At 45.3% G+C, this 17,999-nt stretch overlaps 1 protein-coding gene across 2 annotated transcripts in view; it reads right to left on the reverse strand.

Annotated features, from left to right (window-relative positions):
* The window catches only part of LOC146204590 (MAM and LDL-receptor class A domain-containing protein 1-like), a 78,328-nt gene that overhangs the window by 24,951 nt on the left and 35,378 nt on the right, over window positions 1-17,999 (reverse strand). For both annotated transcript variants that reach the window (XM_084589263.1, XM_084589264.1), the window contains exons 19-28: window positions 15,122-15,224; window positions 14,901-15,020; window positions 12,368-12,627; window positions 9,350-9,578; window positions 7,822-7,968; window positions 6,820-7,044; window positions 6,592-6,624; window positions 5,714-5,860; window positions 1,768-1,906; window positions 161-281 (exon numbers count right to left, since the gene is read on the reverse strand). In XM_084589263.1, the coding sequence (XP_084445389.1) occupies window positions 161-281; window positions 1,768-1,906; window positions 5,714-5,860; window positions 6,592-6,624; window positions 6,820-7,044; window positions 7,822-7,968; window positions 9,350-9,578; window positions 12,368-12,627; window positions 14,901-15,020; window positions 15,122-15,224 (1,524 nt within the window). The remainder of the gene's footprint in view (window positions 1-160; window positions 282-1,767; window positions 1,907-5,713; window positions 5,861-6,591; window positions 6,625-6,819; window positions 7,045-7,821; window positions 7,969-9,349; window positions 9,579-12,367; window positions 12,628-14,900; window positions 15,021-15,121; window positions 15,225-17,999) is intronic.

The following is a 17,999-nucleotide window of genomic DNA, read 5'->3' on the forward strand; positions in this document are numbered from 1 at the left end:
GTACTATCACCTTTTAAACGCCATGCTTTCTCAAAACAGCAGCCGACTGGAACGACCTTCCCCAAGCGTTAGACACGCACTCGGGCGAGCGCCCCCCCCCCCCCCCCCCCCCCACCTACATACACACACGCGTACACCATTCGCACAATTGCTCACTGACCTGAGCTTTCTTCGCAGTTGTCGCTTCGTTGAAGCGAACCGCAGCCGGCGCCCATGCGGCCATTCGTGCTCCGGGCTCAGACCAAGAGTAGGATTTTGAAGGCGTCAGAGTCACACTTAAGCTGAAAGAATATTTTTATACATACTTTACTGGCGCTGTCAAAAGTTCTAAAACCCTGTCCAATTAACAGAAAGAGCATGCGAAACAAAAATAAAAAAAAATGTAGTGGGTCTGGTATTGAAGCTGAGAGTTCATTTACACCTTCAATCGAATCATCCAAATGTTTCAGAAAGAAAGGTCAGTTTCTAAAAAGAATATCGAGACATTTCAAGGTCTTGCTTTTTCTATGCTAACCACCGATAAAAAAAAAAAAAAAACACTTAAAGAGAGTGAAGCCTTGAGATTATTGCACTTTTGTCTTCGTTGTTGGGTTTGGAACCGCTGAGTCGCCGATAGTAAGGCTCCTTATATTCTGGTCAGTATGTGTTACCCTAGTGTAACTTGTTCATTTAATACAACATTTGCACTCTACTTTTTGATTGATTTTGAACTGCACTCAGTGAGAAAAAAAAGTTATTCATATCAAGAAAATGAGCGCAAGGAGCAAATGGCGCACAGGCTAGTTGTGCATGTCCAGGTCACATGCCCTGTTTAGTGGATGCACGGCACTCTGCAACACTGAAAGAAGCGTCAATGAATTCAAGCCGCGCAGTTCTACGTCCATTTAAGAAGTGCCCTCCGTGGGTTCCTACCACATATCGAATTCCTAGGACGCATCCCTTGGAGGGCATTTTTTGTGGTGTACCAAGTACTGGTTTGGTTTGAAAGGTTTACCGTCTTAAAGCGATTCGGGGTATGAGAGACGCTGCAGCGGAGATATCCGAAAATTTCGGCCACCTGGGATTCTTTAACGTGCACGGACATCGCACAGCACACGTGCGCCTGGCTTTTCGCCTCCAACGAAAAGCAGCCGATGAGGCCGGGATTCGATCCCGCATCATTGGAAACGGTAGTCGAGCGCCGTAACCACTGCGCCACCCCGGTGGGGTTGGTGTAGCAAGTACTGCCTAAACAGGCGAAACAGTTTCTATCCCTCTGAGGTTTCTAAAATACCACAATACATACCGTCAGTTTCGCCAACGGTAGCCTCAGTAACCATCGATCATGAATCGCTGCTTCTGCAACTTTTCGCGGTCTGCGTGACCCAGCCTTTACTTCATCGCTTCATAGCAGAAAAACATGAAGTTTTGGTCACGTGCCATGTACTCCTGGGAGCTGAGAGATGAGTTTCTCCCGCGCATAAGTCCCGTTGTGCGTTCAAGCTGAAACTATTAGATTACATTCACAGCCAGTGAGGTGCCATTGCAGCCGCGGTACAAATAAATGCATCACGAAGAGGCCGTATACCATTTGAGTGCACAACTGAGTGAGCAGTACAGGAAGGTGAACAGTTTGTGAGTCCAATATCAAGAAAGAAGTAGCATCATGAGTCTTGTACCAACAGTAGAACTAAGATAAAAACAAGTACTTCTAGGTTTCTTAACATAACGTTGTGAAATGATCTTGTAGTGTAGTTAAAATTGTTCGTACCAATAATTAAAACCCACCTGCTGTTGCGATTGGTGTAGATGAAGTACCAGAACGAGAAGCAGTGACTACGTGGCACCCATGCACGTGACAGCGGGATGCTTTTGATGCGGGCCACTGAGGCGACAGGGCCAGCGTTCCGGGAAAAGATGAAACGACCTGAACGAACAAAAATAAGCCTTACGTTTGTTTTGTTTTCTGGTCGGTTTGTGATGATGCCCACTCATCTAACCGTTTCACAAGCGAGTTTTTTTTTTTTTTTGCGCCACACAATGAGGACTGCTTTTCTAGTTATTCTAAGCAGAAATGGTTTGACCGTATCCTGTGAAGAATTAAGTACAAGCGGAAACATTCCAGTAAAAATATTATTTGCACTGACCTGTAGATGTGAATCATGTGATAGAGATAAAGAAAAAAAGCAGCATTGTGGCATCGAGTCTTTCAGCGTGCACTTGAAGCCAGTTCGTTTTCTTAAAGCATGAAAAATTCTAAGAGCGATTCTAATACTTCTTAATGCGAAATTTGAACACAGCGATTTAAGCGTTTTTGGAATATATTGAGGCAACGAATTCGAGAGAGGTTTCTAGGTATGTATGTATGTATGTATGTATGTATGTATGTATGTATGTATGTATGTATGTATGTATGTATGTATGTATGTATGTATGTATGTATGTATGTATGTATGTATGTATGTATGTATGTATGTATGTATGTATGTATGTATGTATGTATGTATGTATGTATGTATGTATGTATGTATGTATGTATGTATGTATGTATGTATGTATGTATGTATGTATGTATGTATGTATGTATGTATGTATGTATGTATGTATGTATGTATGTATGTATGTATGTATGTATGTATGTATGTATGTATGTATGTATGTATGTATGTATGTATGTATGTATGTATGTATGTATGTATGTGCAGTTACAAAACTATTTTTCTCACTAGTCAAAGAGAATTTCTCAGAAAAAGAGAAAGAGTAAGCGGCGCAGAGCTCGTGGCTCTTCTGAGAAATTCTCTTCGGCTTGTGACTCTCTTCTGCTCGGTTACACCGGCAACGGAACCAACGGCATCGCGGCTCAACCGTCGAACAGGCACTTAAGAACTGCGCTCTAAAACCTGCCCAAATATTAGTAACTGAACTGCTGTTGGTCTAAAAGCCGCTGCAATCATATTGCTAAATAATTAGAAAGCACAGGTTGGTCACCTTGAAGGTGAGATGGCACAGAAAAGAACAAGATTACATTCTTTTTTTCTCAAAGAAGCCCATCGTAGAATGGTGTAGAGAGAGAGAGAGAGAGAGAGAGAGAGAGAGAGAGAGAGAGAGAGAGAGAGAGAGAGAGAGAGAGAGAGAGAGAGAGGCAACTTTATTTGCCCCAGATGTCGTGAATTAGGGCAGGTGGGTCCTGTGTAGTCCCCAGATGGGGGCGATATCCTGGGCCCACGAAATAAGTGCAAGTTGTGTGTTCTTGTATGGCTTGGGGGGGAGTTGGTCCCAGCTTTCCGTAGAGGGAGATGGCAGGAGGGCCCTTGGGGGCGGGATATTTTCGCATCCCCAGAGATGTGCGCCTGAGTGGCGGGTTCTCCATTGTTGCAATTTGGACATGCGGGGTCGTTAGTGATTAGTGATAGCCTGGAGTGACTAATTGAGTGTGTGTGGGTAATCTGCGGAGCAGGGTGGCTTGTGCTCGGTCGAGGTCGGGTTGGGGAGGCGGGAAAAGGCGTCGCGTCGCGTCTCTTCGTGAAAATTGGTAATTTCGGGGAAAGTATGAGGGGCTTCAGCGAGTACGTCTGGATGCGTATGACCGACCGCCCGGATTGTTAATCCTCGGGCATGTTGGTCGGTCCCATCGTTTCCAGGGTTGTGAAGATAGTTCGTGTAGATTATACTTCGGAGATAATTTCCGGTGGGACATGCATGAGTGATATTCGCGGATATAAATACCTTGTTTTACTTCGTAGTTTTTTTTTTTTCTTGTATTCTAAAACCGCCCTTATTTCCATTAGAAAAGATATGTCAGTAGAAACAGTTCCTGGCGGCGCGCATATTTTGGCACGCTGCTGTCATCAACGTCCACCAGTTCTACCAAACTAGTCAACAACAGGCTTTCCCACAGGTTAAATTGACAACCCAGAAGGCGTGTGAGCAGGAACGCCCTGCGCCTTTTATCAATGCGTTAGCAATAGAACAGAAACACGAACAAAAACCTGGCATTTGATGCGCGTCTTGCAGAGCGTGCAGGAGGAAAAAGGGTTACTATATATCCTTATGAGCTCGAGTGGAATTCGAACACGCGGCAGCGCTGAAAGACCAGTGTTGATTGTTGCTGCTTTAGATCTCTCGGCCATCACCGCAGCCTTTCTCTCCTGCGGTTTAAACTGCCAACCTCTCACGCTGAGTTTGAAAGCCGTCGTCTTCATTAACTTTTACCCGTTCGCCGCAACGCCCAAATGCAAGAGCCCGCGGCAACTTTTATGTGCCAGCCAAACCTCTAACGCGTATAGCACTCAATCAAACGCTTGATCGAGCTTGCCATCTGATACAAAAAAAAAATACTGGAAAATTACAAATCATTTCGAAACCTCGTCTAGCAGCCTTCCTCGTCGCATGTTAGACCGACATTGGATTGAAAACATTTATTGCCAGCATTGAGTCCACTAAGTGGCCCGGACTTGTGTCAACGTGAGTTGGCAACCTATCACGCCGGGCATTGCTTGACACATGGATCGATGGATGGATGTTCGGAGCGCGTCCCCTTTGAAATGGGGTGGGGATAGTCATCACCATGTTCAACATTTCTTTTTTATGCTTTAACTTAGATAACTCTTCAACATTAACGATTACCTGCAGATACGAGTTATCTTTAAATACCCGTGTTTAATTTCAATTTAGCTTCCATGCGTCTGCTCCCTGCTATTTATCCACCAGTCTTCCAAACAACTCTTGCGAATCTCGACCGCCGAGTTTTTCACGCTTCCTTTGTTACCTCTAAACCCCTTGGCCTCAGCTAAGGGTGACTATATCCGCATCGACATCGGGATAGATACTGCCACACTCCAGTATAATATACTTAATTGTTTGTGGGCATCTGCCACACATAGCACAAATTTCATCTTCTTGATTAAACTTCCCTTTATAGTTTCAAATTCTAAGACATCCTGATCTTGGTTCAAAGAGAAGGCCGCTGCCACTTGAGTTGTCATATAAGGTTTCCATTTTTTTATGTACGTCTAAGGTCGGCTTCTTTTCCATTAAATTATTCCGGATTTTAGCCTCTGTGTTCTTTACCTGTCGTTTAATGCTCTTTATTTCTCCATTCTGCCTTGCTATATACTTACTGGTTTGTTTTCTGATCCTTTTCCGCCATTGTGAATCAATGCCCTTTCGGTATAAGCAGTTAAATACTTTACCTGCCCACCTATAGTCCATTTTCCGGGGCGTTCTTCGTACAATATTTTGCTCTGAGCCTCTCGTGCCTCGAAGGACGCCCAGCCCATGTACTGCTTCGTTTGTAGTTTTGCCGCGGGCTCCAAGTGCTAACCTTCCCACATATCTCTTATTTATTTATTTCGAACCCCGACTGGACCTCTGCCTTTAAGCACAAAACCACGTTCCCGGAGGTAAGCCCTGGTACCATTATTCCTTTCCAAATACCTTTAAGTACTCCATATCTGTTGCGTGCACAGCTGCGCGTAGAGGGCGTCACAATTTCTTGGCGCACGTGCTAGTTTGGATGACTGCACAAAGAAGCCGCCATGAGTTGATGCACTTGCATAACACATAACTGGGGCCCACTTGCTGACGCATTCCTCTCCGTATGAATCGCACTGAGCACCCGTGACCGTTTTTTGTCAACTCACGTAAACAAGCTTAAATCTTTCTGCTTTTTTAACAAGAGAAATTTTCTCAGTACGCCTTTAGCAGTGCTTAGCTGAGCGTTCAGCGTGATTACCGCTCTGGTTCCTCGTCGAATGGTCGTACAACGGGAAGGGGGGCCGCCCTGTGGTTGGATCGTTCAGAGACCAAAGCGGCTGCCCGTCTGTGGCTGCATCGGACTTCCAGAGGCAGTAGTTGCCTTGGTCAAAGTCACAGCTGAGGTCTGCGAAAACGAGAGCGGGCAAAGAAAACCATTTTAACTTCGACGGCTACAAAAATTAAAAGGAAAGAAAAGGTGCACTAAGCAAAGCACAATAGATAGAGAGAGTGAGAGAGAAAACCTGCTCGCGAGGCCACTATACAGCATACTTGGTCAGCGTGTTTAGTGGGGTTTCGAGAGGTGAAGAGATTTAAAAAAATGTAATTACAGTTGTCACACACAGTGCACCCCATATGTGGCTAATTCAAGACTGGTACCAGACCACGGTCTACCAAATGTGCTAAATATAATCCTGGGTGATAAAACTTAAATTAAACGACTAATAGCCACGCAGGCCATGTACTGGCAGGAGCGCTTATATTATGATTTTTTTTTTATTGCCGGAATCTTTCGAGGCGAGGTGGTCACTCTGGAGGTTCAGGTAAACTTCTCGAACAATGAAAGTTTCCTGGACACGAGAAACCGCCACTCTCGTTTTCAAAACAACGTGCAATCAAATAAGCTCGATGTCTCCATGACCTGTTATGCTGGCATAATACAGCGTGATCACGTCTTTACTTCTCAACGGCGAGAACGGAATTCAATGTCTGGTAAGGGCTTTTTTTTTTTTCTTAGGGTAGTACGGTGAAGAATGCCCCAGTTAAGATAGCTTAGACTCTAACAAACGCTGAGGTTGTGCTGGAATGTTCAAGAATTTACATAGAAAATAATTTGTTTTCATGGATTCAACTTACCCACACTCGGTTTTTCTGTCACGTCTTGGTCACCTGAAAGGTGAAAACCAGGCAGTAAGTAATGTAAGCGTTTCGTAAACGTGTTTAATCTCAGCTGGAAAATGCGTCACGTTCAACGAAAAGCTCTATTGTAATTTATTCTAAGCTGGTGCCCCGTAAGAATCAATGGCGCGTACTGAACGCTTCATATTGACACGCAAGTGCATACTCAGCGCCGGTGCAGCTAACCTTTTCCAGCAGATATCACGCTGATGCTAGCGATGGCTGTGAGCCCCCTCTTCTCTGTGGGCGACCTCGTGAGCGTGAACTCTAGCTGACATTCACCGCACGGGTGGAGCGGTAGCACGGCGTCCTGCCAGTGGTCGCCTGAAGCCAGATCTGCCAGCAGCATCCGAGAGGCGGTTTTGTCGCCACCGCGACCGACCAGCTGGTGGACTTCGAAGGACGTGAAGGCTGCGAGGGAGGCCATGCATTTGAAAACAGAATGTTGTCGTGGCTTTCAGTACAGGTGGATCAGCGAATGTCAGTGAAGAAGAAACATGGAAGGTTCCTCCAAAAACACTAAATCAAGGTCAGAGGTGTTGTTTTACTCTGGTCCAGATAGCTTCCATAAATTGGTTGTGTGCTACAAATACCACGTATTCTTTATCTAATTAGCTATAAGTATATCTGCGAAATTACGTTTCATCTTGTAATGAGAGCAATCTGACCCGACAGACTTTCAGTGTATTTATTAGCGACTGCTGTCTTGTTTTGTGCAGAAGCGATGGGCAATGAGGATGGGAGATGTGGGGTCAAGGCAAGATATTTATTTCTGCGCGATCAAGAAAAGCAGGTCGACGAAAGGCAGCATGGTGGGACATGCGTGCTCGATTCGTTGGAAATAATATAAGCTGACTGTACCGCGAGGCAGCGCAGAAATATTTTTTTTCACCTTGAACCTGCACCCCGTAAACTTTTGTCCAACAATGCACGAAGCAACGGTTAGTACTGTATGACACTACTGTTGACGCCTGGATTTCCTCGCATCAGCGGGGTGCAGTGGACCATATACCCCCAGAGCGCAAGTGGTTTTTACGCAAGTGATATGAAGATGTATTGCAAAAAAGATACGCGGTAACAAACATTCATCACACGAGGAAAAAGCAAACAAGACAACCAGCGGAACCCAGTTATAATGCCCGAAGCTGAAATGCAGAACGAAGACGCATTTGAATCCATCGTCGTTACCTGTGCCATTCCTGAAGTAGCGCACGGTCACATTTTCATTTCCACTGCTGTTGAATATGGCGCTGCGGAGCATAGCTGTCAGTTCGGATGAATGGACCGTGGGTACCGTTGGGTCGACGTAGGCAAAACGACCGGCATGACCAGCCTCTGAAAGAGCGAAATCGTAGAGAATCTAAGGGAATGGGAACTTTTTAGATGTGAGACTGAAAGTGAACATCAGCAGAAAGGAGTCAAGAATTTATTGGTTGATGCCCATTTCAAATAAATCTTGTTCGCTATTTTGCCTAATGGATTTTGAAGAATTTTCGTCACTGGCGCTTCTTTTCGATCCCAAACCGGCACGAACGCCTTTCGCCAGAAGGACGCAAAAAAGCCATTCTTTTCAGCAGGTTATTCCCGAGCGCTCCGTGGTGATTGATAGATGAAGACTTTACCAATTATCGATAACAATTAAATTACGAAGGACGGTGAATCAGATGGCCGAGAGCCCTTCCGCATCGGTGGTCTTCGCGGCCGAGACCCCCACCGCCGCTCGATCGTCATGGCTATGGAAATGCGCACCTCCCGCTGCTCCATGGCGTGCATGGAAATTACTTCATGGCGTCGCTTTTCCTGCACTACGCCCATATTATCTGGTTTAGGTTTGCGGGTTCGTTCCTAAGCTTGCTATACGCATTGCCACACAGCAGTCGGAGCAGATTGGGAATCTGGGCGTACAGCGAGGGGGGCGGGTGCAGGCTGCGCCAGGCAAGCTAGTGAGTGTTTTGTGTTCTGCCTGACACTTGCGGCGGGCCGGTCGGTAGGCTTGTGTTATTTCCTGGTAGTTGATGAGTGTTAATTTGTGGGCGCCTTCGACATGCACTCGTGCTTCTACCCGGTAGGCTATTTGGGGAGCAGTGTTACGGGCCGAAGTGTTGCCGAGTCGGTAGGAAGGAGTCTTCTGGTCCCACGTGAGATGAACCGCGGTATGCAGTCTGAAGGAGTTGTTTAAATATTGTCTATTGTCTTCACAAAATTGCTTTCTTTTTTGTCGGAAGTATGCAATGCCTGCCTATACTTGTAAACACTTCAAATGACGTTTCGAATGACGTTTATCCAGTTTCTAAAAAAAGTTGTAGAAGTTAACGCTATACTATGCAGCAGGGTGCGCCAAGAAATGTTCCCTAATTCTGTTGCCAATATTCATCAACAGTTATTAGCTGCTACACGTGAGGTCTAAAGAAATGACTATAGTTTAATTTTCTTGAATAATTTGTTTTTGCTCATTTTCAAAATTTAGAGCTTGATAGCTGAATCACCACTTGTACGGAAACGAGTACCTTTTCATCTATTTCGTTTTTTCTCCGAATCTTGAGAGAAAAAATGCAAATCGATTAGTTAGGTTCCTTTTTTGGACCAGTATGATTTGTGAATTGAATTCCTATCATTTGCGAGCGCTCATACACAGCAACACAGAACGCGTTCTCAAGTAAAGCAAAAAAAAGCAGGAAGCCGATGACAGCCTTATACAAGTCAGGCGCCTTCTCACCGGAAGCGATGGCTTCGTAGGTGGGTGCACCAGGCTCACTTCTGAACACACGACCGCTGCCTACGAGCCACCGGAAATCGGAGCCGACGCTGCCTACATATCCGCAGAGGTCTCGCTGGAAGTCGCAGTTAGCCACATGGACGGGAGGGGTCAGGTCAAGCACTATGTTGTCAACAGCCAACAGTGCGTTTGTGCCGGGGCGCGGCCAAAGCCTTCCCTCCAGAACGACCTGTAAGGAATGTCATTACGAAGTCACTGTGAGCAAATATCTTAATAAATTGTATCAAAATTTTCTTTTCGTGCTGTAGGCGTAAGTGCGTCTATGTTGTACGTATTACGGAGACTTCAAAAGGTGACACTCGTCGATTCTGCAGTTTTAAGGCGATAGAATCACAAGTCCCTTTCTCGAGAAAAGCCGCACCTGTTGGAGTACGGCGTCATGAAAAAGCGTCTTCGGCCGAAAGAGCGGCGAGGTAGGCATAACAAAAGAAAAAAAGAAAGGATAATCAAACCTGTGATCTTTGCGTCGCCAGCCGGACGCACTATCTCTACGCCACCTGAAGGAACATTCGTTTAGGGAGGATAACGGGTGCCTTGTACCATAGCACTGCGCCTTATGATTGAAATACAGGAAAAACTGTGCGTGTGCAAGTTGGTGCCTGCGTGCTGTGCGTTACTATTAACGTTGGTGCGTGTGCATGCGTGTGAGTGTGTGTTTGTGTGTGTGTGTGTGTGTGTGTGTGTTGTGTGTGTGTGTGTGTGTGTGTGTGTGTTGCTATTGACGTTGGTGTCTGTATGCGTGTGCGTATGAGAGAGGGAGTGAGTGAGCGAAGCTTAAAAGACTACCTAATGCTCTGCTCAAAATTTTTTGAGGTGAAATTAATGTCCCCGTTTCCGTGTTTCCGTTTCGTTTCAATGCCGATACCAGTGTTAGTGCCTTCTTCATTCGAAATAAATTTGTGCCTATTTCTTGTTTTGTTTTCAACACATCCAATGTGAATGTGACAAGGCGTACTTTGTTTGCTTGCTTTGTGCGCCGCAAAGTACATATACTGACGTGCTTTCCAATCAACATTGTTGAAAGTCAGCTCTCGTGCTGTTGCTTCCTTCCTCGTCCATGTCTCTCCTGCGCTGTTTTATCAGGATCCCTTTACGTGTACCCCAAGTTTTCAAGCCAGACGCCCGACGTTAGTGTATTGTATCTTTATTCACATTTGTATCTTTTATGTCCTCATTCTGCCTTCTTAATTTTTGTAATACTTGCAAGTGGAAGCGAATGTGAATGGCTGTAACTGCACGTGCCGTATTCAGTTTTTTTTTTTTTTTTTTTTTTTTTCATTCTGTTGCATCATTTTTCCCCCGCTGTCAATAGGGTTTTGCGGTGAATGCCTCGACTTTCTTACGTCTCAACTTAAGGGTCACTTCAGCCAAATAAGCGATTATGCACGGCATTGTTCAGCTCCAAGTCGCATAAGCAAGTATGAGGCCTCTTGATTAACCGATGGTATCATCAAGTGGGAGCAGATGGGGCCTATATCAGAGGGCTCCACATGGAAGAGGCTGTCTGTAGTATAGACGCCTTTGCTGTGCAGGTGAAGTGTTTTTCGACATTTCGAGTTGCGAAGCTTGTTGCTGCCGCGATAAATTTCTCGTGAGGGCACCAACCTCCTTCCTGTGCATCTACAACCACACTACTTTTTTTCGGACTGGACACGAAAACCTTAAGGCTTGGCTCGCGCAGCAGCCAGCGCTTGGAAGCCTTAGTACCACACCGAGACAGCAACGAGGACCAGCATGCAGCGCCTGTGTAACGGCTTTGACGCTGAGAAGCAGCAACCGGAAAAAGAAATAACTGGATCCGCTCGGCAGGCCAAACATCCACTAACTTCGCTGCGCTCTGACTGTGTTTAAGGCTCATAATATAAACATTTCGGGAGCTGTGAGGGTGCATGACGCTCGTCCGAGGTGTATTTTATATGTATTCCAAGCGATGTTCTCAGAGAGAGACGTAAATGATAAAAATAAAATAAAAGGCCACGCAGGAGGCAGAAAGAGTAATTATGAGCACAGAATTTGAACGAAAGATCTGATTTCCGAAGCAGAATGCTGTGCCACTGGCGGGTTCCATCAGTATGTGCAACGCACTACGCGCACGCCACGAATTCTTTCCGTTCAGAGCTTTGTCGTCGTTATATGAGTTATGCTTTTATTTTATAAACTCAGTGTTCCTCTCGCTTTTCTTGGTGATGGTAGGGGTGAAATTATTTTACGCAGGTGTGTCTAGGACACGCAGCCGCCTCAAACTGTAGAGCGCGACACGCGGGAATCGGACGGAGGCACGTTTGCACAGAAGCAGCCATATCGTGTCACGTCAGCATATATACATACATACATATGTATACATACATACATATATATATATATATATATATATATATATATATATATATATATATATATATATATATATATATATATATATATATATATATATATATATATATATATATATATATTATATATATATATATAGCAAACACAACACCGTGAGGACAGGTTAAGCGGAACCCATTTGTAGAAAAGCGCGAACACCTATTCTCAAGGTATGATTATTTTGAGCTAAACAGGTCTGGCTGGTATATATTCAGGCATTTTAACTAGCGCAAAAAAAACAAACATGAACCGGGCAAGAGAGTTAAGACAGTATACACGTGTGTCCTATCCTTATTAGCTTGTCCGTGCGTTCGTGCGCTAATCAAGATTTCTGAAATCAGTAACCAACTAGCCCAGATAAAAGGTTGGCACACATGTTTGGGAAAACTTGTGAAAGTGGTCACACTGCTGCATAGAAAACAGTCCTCTGTGTCTCGAGTCAGTATGAGGACGTGCTAAAAGGAGGCTGAGGTCAGTATAAAAATTTGTCCCTGCTTCCTCCTTTTTAGATGCAAAAGATTTCGGAAATAGCAGGCAACCCTTTTCCGGTTGCTGCGCGCCACTGTGCTCCCGAAGCGCCCTCACCATGAAGTCTTCGCTTTGAACGGGAATCTCAGCTCTAGCCAGAGACCACGTCTTCATCTCGGGTACACTCGGTAGGGTCCATACACGAACCACAGGTGAGCCGGTCTGGTCGGCGAGCAGCACGTCGAGGCTCCAGTTTCCCGTGGCATTTCCGTAGTACCACAGCTCAACGGTGCGAGGATGACGAGAGGCAGGCCACACGAAGCTTGTCAAGGAGGCCGTCTTCGTCTCTCCCCTGGACGCCAGTTGCAGGAAGCCGGCTGCACATGGGGCCGTCCACGACTCGTGAGCAGAGCTGTCAGTAACACTGTCATCGACAGCTATAATTACCTCGTAATTTCGGGGCTGTCGACAAAGTCGTATAATACGATAGCGCAAGTGGGTGACTCTGCAGCTGTTTTAAAAATGTCATGTGATTATCACGGATCGCTTTCACAACGAACGATATCTTGCAACTGCCTACGGATCCACATAAGCAAGGAATTCAAAAACGTTGAACAAATAAACGAGAAAGTCAGATTAAAGAACTGCTTATAAGGTCAATTGTTTTTTTAATGTAAAAATAAGGCATATAGCAGACGTCTTTGGAGCTTAGACGTCGATATCCACCTGAAAGTTGAAAATGTTCTGAGAATTTAGTACAGTAATCCAGAATTCGCAAGAAGGCAGCATTTTTAGAGAAAAAACAAACAAAAAGAAACTTATAATCAGGGCTATTAAATTAAAATTTTGGGGAGTTGACCAGCATTATTTGTTGAAGGTGTGGAAATCAGACACATGCCCTAATACTCTGAAGTAGAGTCAGCAATCGTGCTGCAAAACTTCTGAACGAGTCGTCTCTCGCCGAAAGCGTGACCATAATCTGGACCCCAGCACACGCCGGTCTCGCCGGCAACGAGGCTGCCCACATGCTCGCCCGCTCCTCGCTACCTCGGGGTGCTGCGGACGCCTCCACAACATCTAAAACCAAAGAATGTATAGGTACCTTTAGGGATGTAACGGACAACTTGAAGAAAGACCGGAGGATATATCCGCCACCGGTTAGATCCCTGAGTAAAAAGGAATCGTATGACTGGAGAAGACTCCAAGCTCGAAATTTCTTTTCGCCCCTGTGGAGGAGTTGGACGGGCGCCAGAGGGCGGAAGAGGGACGGTGCAGAAACCGAAATTTGTAAATTTTGCGGCCACGTGGCAACATTAGATCATATAATATGGAGATGCGTTCGTGCCCCAGGGCGCAACGCGATTAAAACTAGCGATGAATGGGAGACCACGCTAAGAAGCTCCGACGAAAAAACACAGCGATTCGCCGTCCGCCTGGCGGCCGAGGCTGAAGACCTCTTCTCCTAGACGAGGCCGGGTGTCCTCTGGCCGCGGTGTGACAGACTGCCTCCCCGGACGCCTGCGTGCGGACTCGTAGGTGGCTGCTGCACCATATTCGGCGGAAATAAATGTTCTTCCTCCTCCTCCTCCTGAACCAGCCTATCGCACAAAGGACCGTGAGCAAAAATTAATTCACGGAGCAGTGAATTGTGCACTGGGTGCAGGTTTACAGCCGATAAAATAATAGTGCCCTATTTTACATCTTCTTACACCACAATGCAAGATAGCATAAAGTGGCATACTATAGTACAGTATTAAATACCATTCCATCGCATAGCACAGCCCAGTGTAGTGTAATGCGATGTATAAAGAGTATGATGCGCAAAATTGACTTGTATATTATGTCACACTGTGTTAGTTTTCGTATACCTCAACTTCTGGGCTCTTCTTTCCTTTTTAAATGGTTATGAATGAATTTTGTCCATATTGTGCTTCATATTTCTATATTTTTATTTAATACTGTGCATTCACCTTTGTTTTGCTCCTAACCTGAGCAATTAACAATTGTACCGGCCCTGAAGGTGTACAATAAACAATTAAAAGTGAATAAAACGCCCAACAGCCAAGGATCATGCTATTTTAGCATATAGTACAAAAATAATTTCACAAGTTAGAATATCAATAATAGCTATTTAATTACACTGATAACTGCTGTTTTTAGGCCATGCCTTCCGGCTCAGACAATGAAGGGCATGGACTGCAAATGGCTTCAGTAATCGATCAGACGAACGGAGGCATCGAACAATTTATCCATACTTATGCTTTAATTGCGATTTTCTTCCAGAGTTGAGCAAAATGAAAATGAATGTAAACACCACAAAGGACAATAATAATACTGCGTGTTAACAAAGAAACTAACAAGAGAAAAAGTTAAATGCTCGCCAAGTGCCCTGTTATCAAGCCGGATAGGAAGCTCGAACCAGCCGCGAAACACTCGTGGTTACCGTATATCCCACGAAGAAACGATATACGTGTTTTCGGGTGCATACAAGCCTGTATTAATTAAATGGTCATTGTCACCACATCGCCCCATTCTCCCTCTCAGAACTGCGACTTCACACTAAAACCATTGTAAATAAATCATGCTCAATTCATGATAACCTTGGCCGCTTACATGCCATGAAGCACAAAACGTAACTCAAATAACTCGCCTGATTCGGCAGGTCCGGAACGAAGGGCAGCGCTTGCCATGTCGCCGCTCATGCCGGTCAGAACGTGATTCCAGCCTTTGTTATACCAGAGGCCCATATCATGTTCGAAATCAGTCAAACCTGTTCGCGGTGCAAAAGTGGGAAACCGAGCACGTGCGGCAGGCTCAGTTCCCTTTCCAAAGCAAGGACGCTGTATTGCACTGCAGGGTGCTTCCACGAACCTTGAACGGCGTTGTCCGTAGTACATGGACCAGGTGTCACGTGGATGTCGCTCAGAGCGATGTCGCCTCGCTCGCATTTGTCGCTGGACGTAAAAAAGTCAAGCTGCAACGAAGTATGAGATAGACGAAGCCAGCGTTTAGGGTGACGGCCTGCGAATGCCCAGTAAAGAAAAAAATTCTAGAGCGTTGCCAAGCCGCGCATGGATGTGCACGCGTATAGAAAGGCCTGCGCACCGCGAAGGTAGGTGGTAATATGCTTGTATAAAAGTGCTGACTGCTCATTGGAGGGTCAAATTCTAAAGTTAAAGCTCAGCTACTTTGGTCATCTGATGAGAAGAGAGGAGTCGCTGGAGAAAGATTTGATGTTGGGAAAGGTTGAGGGTCGCCGGAGAAGGGGTAGGCAGCGAACGCGATGGTTAGATGGCATCCTCGAGGCACTGCAGATGAAGTTATGTGATGTTAGGAAGATAGTGAGAGACCGGGAAGCGTGGCGTGACATGGTCCATAGGGTCACGAAGAGTCGGACACGACTGAACGACTGAACTGAACTGATGAAAGTACAACGAGGCAGTTTGATAACTACATCAGGGGTCAAGTCGAGCGTTTACAGCGCTTATTGTGAAGTATCCGTGAGGTCAAGCATTCAGAAATCCCTACATTTATGAGCTTGGGGACAAAAAATTAGTTGAGAACCAAATGTTCCCTATAAGCTCAAGCCATGCTGCAATACTGAAATGTAAGCACTTTCACATTTTATCGCTCTTTCTTTTGCAGTTGCATGAATACTCTTCTTAGATTCCTACACTACGAGTTATTTCATTATTTCTTAAACAAAACTTAGGATCCTGGCTGTCATTACTTGTAGCTATCAGGTATTTTCCATCTGAGATGTGCAGCTGGCTATCCGCCCAACTATATTCGCAGTCCTTATAGCTCTGAATCTTAATTTGGGTTTCGGCAGCGCCATGCTTGAGTCACACGAGTGAACAACTAACGCATGCCCAACTTACAAGGGCACCATTGCACTCGCTCTGTATTTTGTGCAGAAGAGAGCTATATATATAAAAAAACAACATCCGGTGAAAAGGAGCAATGGCCTTTCCTCGTGCCACTCATCCGAGGGCATATAAACATGCAAAATATGTGCAATCGCAGGATTTCCAAGACGTTTCGAGCCACTGCTAAACACATGCATTTGCTAATATTTGTTGACATAATCGAGTGTTTCCAACTTGCCGTAAGACTGTTTTTTGTGCAACTCTAGATAAGCGATCAGTGTTTTACTCTTCAAAAATCGTTGAAGAAGTGGCAGGCCTCTTTGATGATTCCCTAAATATTTCAAACTAAAAGCTATCGAGGCCGATGCTGATGAGATATGTTTCATGCATAGACTTAACAAAATCTTGCAGACCTGCAGTGTAGTCAAGACTTAGAACCCATACAATGGGCTGCTTAATGATCACTTACTCTCCCTTATCCGCACTGAATAGAGTGTGAGTATTCACTCCCTTTTTAAAAATCTATTCCACTTTGGGGGACTCCTCTAAATATAAGACCAACACCGTTTCGAAGGTGTTGATCCATTCGCTCTCGACGCTGCACCTGATATGATAGCTTGCCCAGTCAGCTGACTTAATCGGGCGACTGCCCCACCGGGGCCATGGCCCCAGGTTTCAACCCGAAGCTCGGGGTAAAGTTTTCATCATTGCGACTACGAAGTTTATCTGGAGGCTGTGCAGACGTAATTTGCAGCCGCGTGGCTGCGGCTGCGCTTGGGCATATGCTTATCCGCAATAATTTTCTCATTAGGAAAGTGAGTGAGTAGCCTTTACTAATCAACGAAGCTGCACGAAGGCCTGTTCAAGGAATAGGGGTAGAAGGGACAGGGAGGTCACATTTCGGTGTCAATGCCAGACCTGTAAGTTGTATTAATGAGGGTAGACTGATGCGGCCGAGTTTCGTTAGAAGAAATTTAGTATACAAAATGCATATTGATTTGCTTTAATAAAGCTCTCAGAGCGAAACATTGGTAGAATTAAGCTTACTTAGCACATCAATCAACATGTGCTGATAAAGAATCCTGCACGATGCTTTTCTGCCTTGTCGGCGTTGGAAGAGGGCCCAATTTCATCTTGTACCTGGTGCTGTCGCCCTTCCCTTCTCACGTGGTTGCCCTTCCCTCCTCGTTCCCGCTCGCGTTTAACTCGCGCGAGCTGGCTGTAGTGTAGTGTGCACCCACAAATCTCATGTAATTAGAAAGTATTGGTGAGACTATTCTTAAAATGCATAATGCGTTAAGAATGCGTTGGTGCGCTTTCTCATTATGTTGGCGCGAATGCTCATTAGGAAGGAATTCCACGAAGTCTGAAAGCTGGTGGCATAACACCTAATGATACACAACCCTGTACTAAAACTACTTGCTATTGTTCAAGTTACATTTACCTGACCTTTCATCTAACTTGCGACTTTTACCGACAGACAGTGTAAAATTGGTGAAGAGGCCTCGCCTAAGTATTTCGGTTTGTTTTGGTTTGTGGGGTTTAACGTCCCGAAGCGACTCAGGCTATGAGAGACGCCGTAGTAGAGCGCTCCGGAAATTTCGACCACCTGAAACTGGCATCATGCAGCAAACGGGCGCCTTGCTTTTCGCGCAACATCGAAAAGCGGCCGCCGAGGCCGGGATTCGATCCCGCATCCTTGGACACAGCAGTCGAGCGCCTTAACCACTGCAACACAGCGGTGGGATCTAAGCATTTCACATTCTGCTGTACTTACTAATAAGCCTGTTAGCATGTATTCATCCCGTGCCATAGCTAGCTTTTGCAAAAAAGTTTCTGCTGCTACAATAGAATTTCTGCACGGTTTTTGGCAGGGAACT

The sequence above is a fragment of the Amblyomma maculatum genome, chromosome 1 (genome assembly GCF_055883805.1).
Source record: "Amblyomma maculatum isolate TAMU_Amacu chromosome 1, ASM5588380v1, whole genome shotgun sequence".
NCBI classification, from domain to species: Eukaryota; Metazoa; Arthropoda; class Arachnida; order Ixodida; family Ixodidae; genus Amblyomma; species Amblyomma maculatum.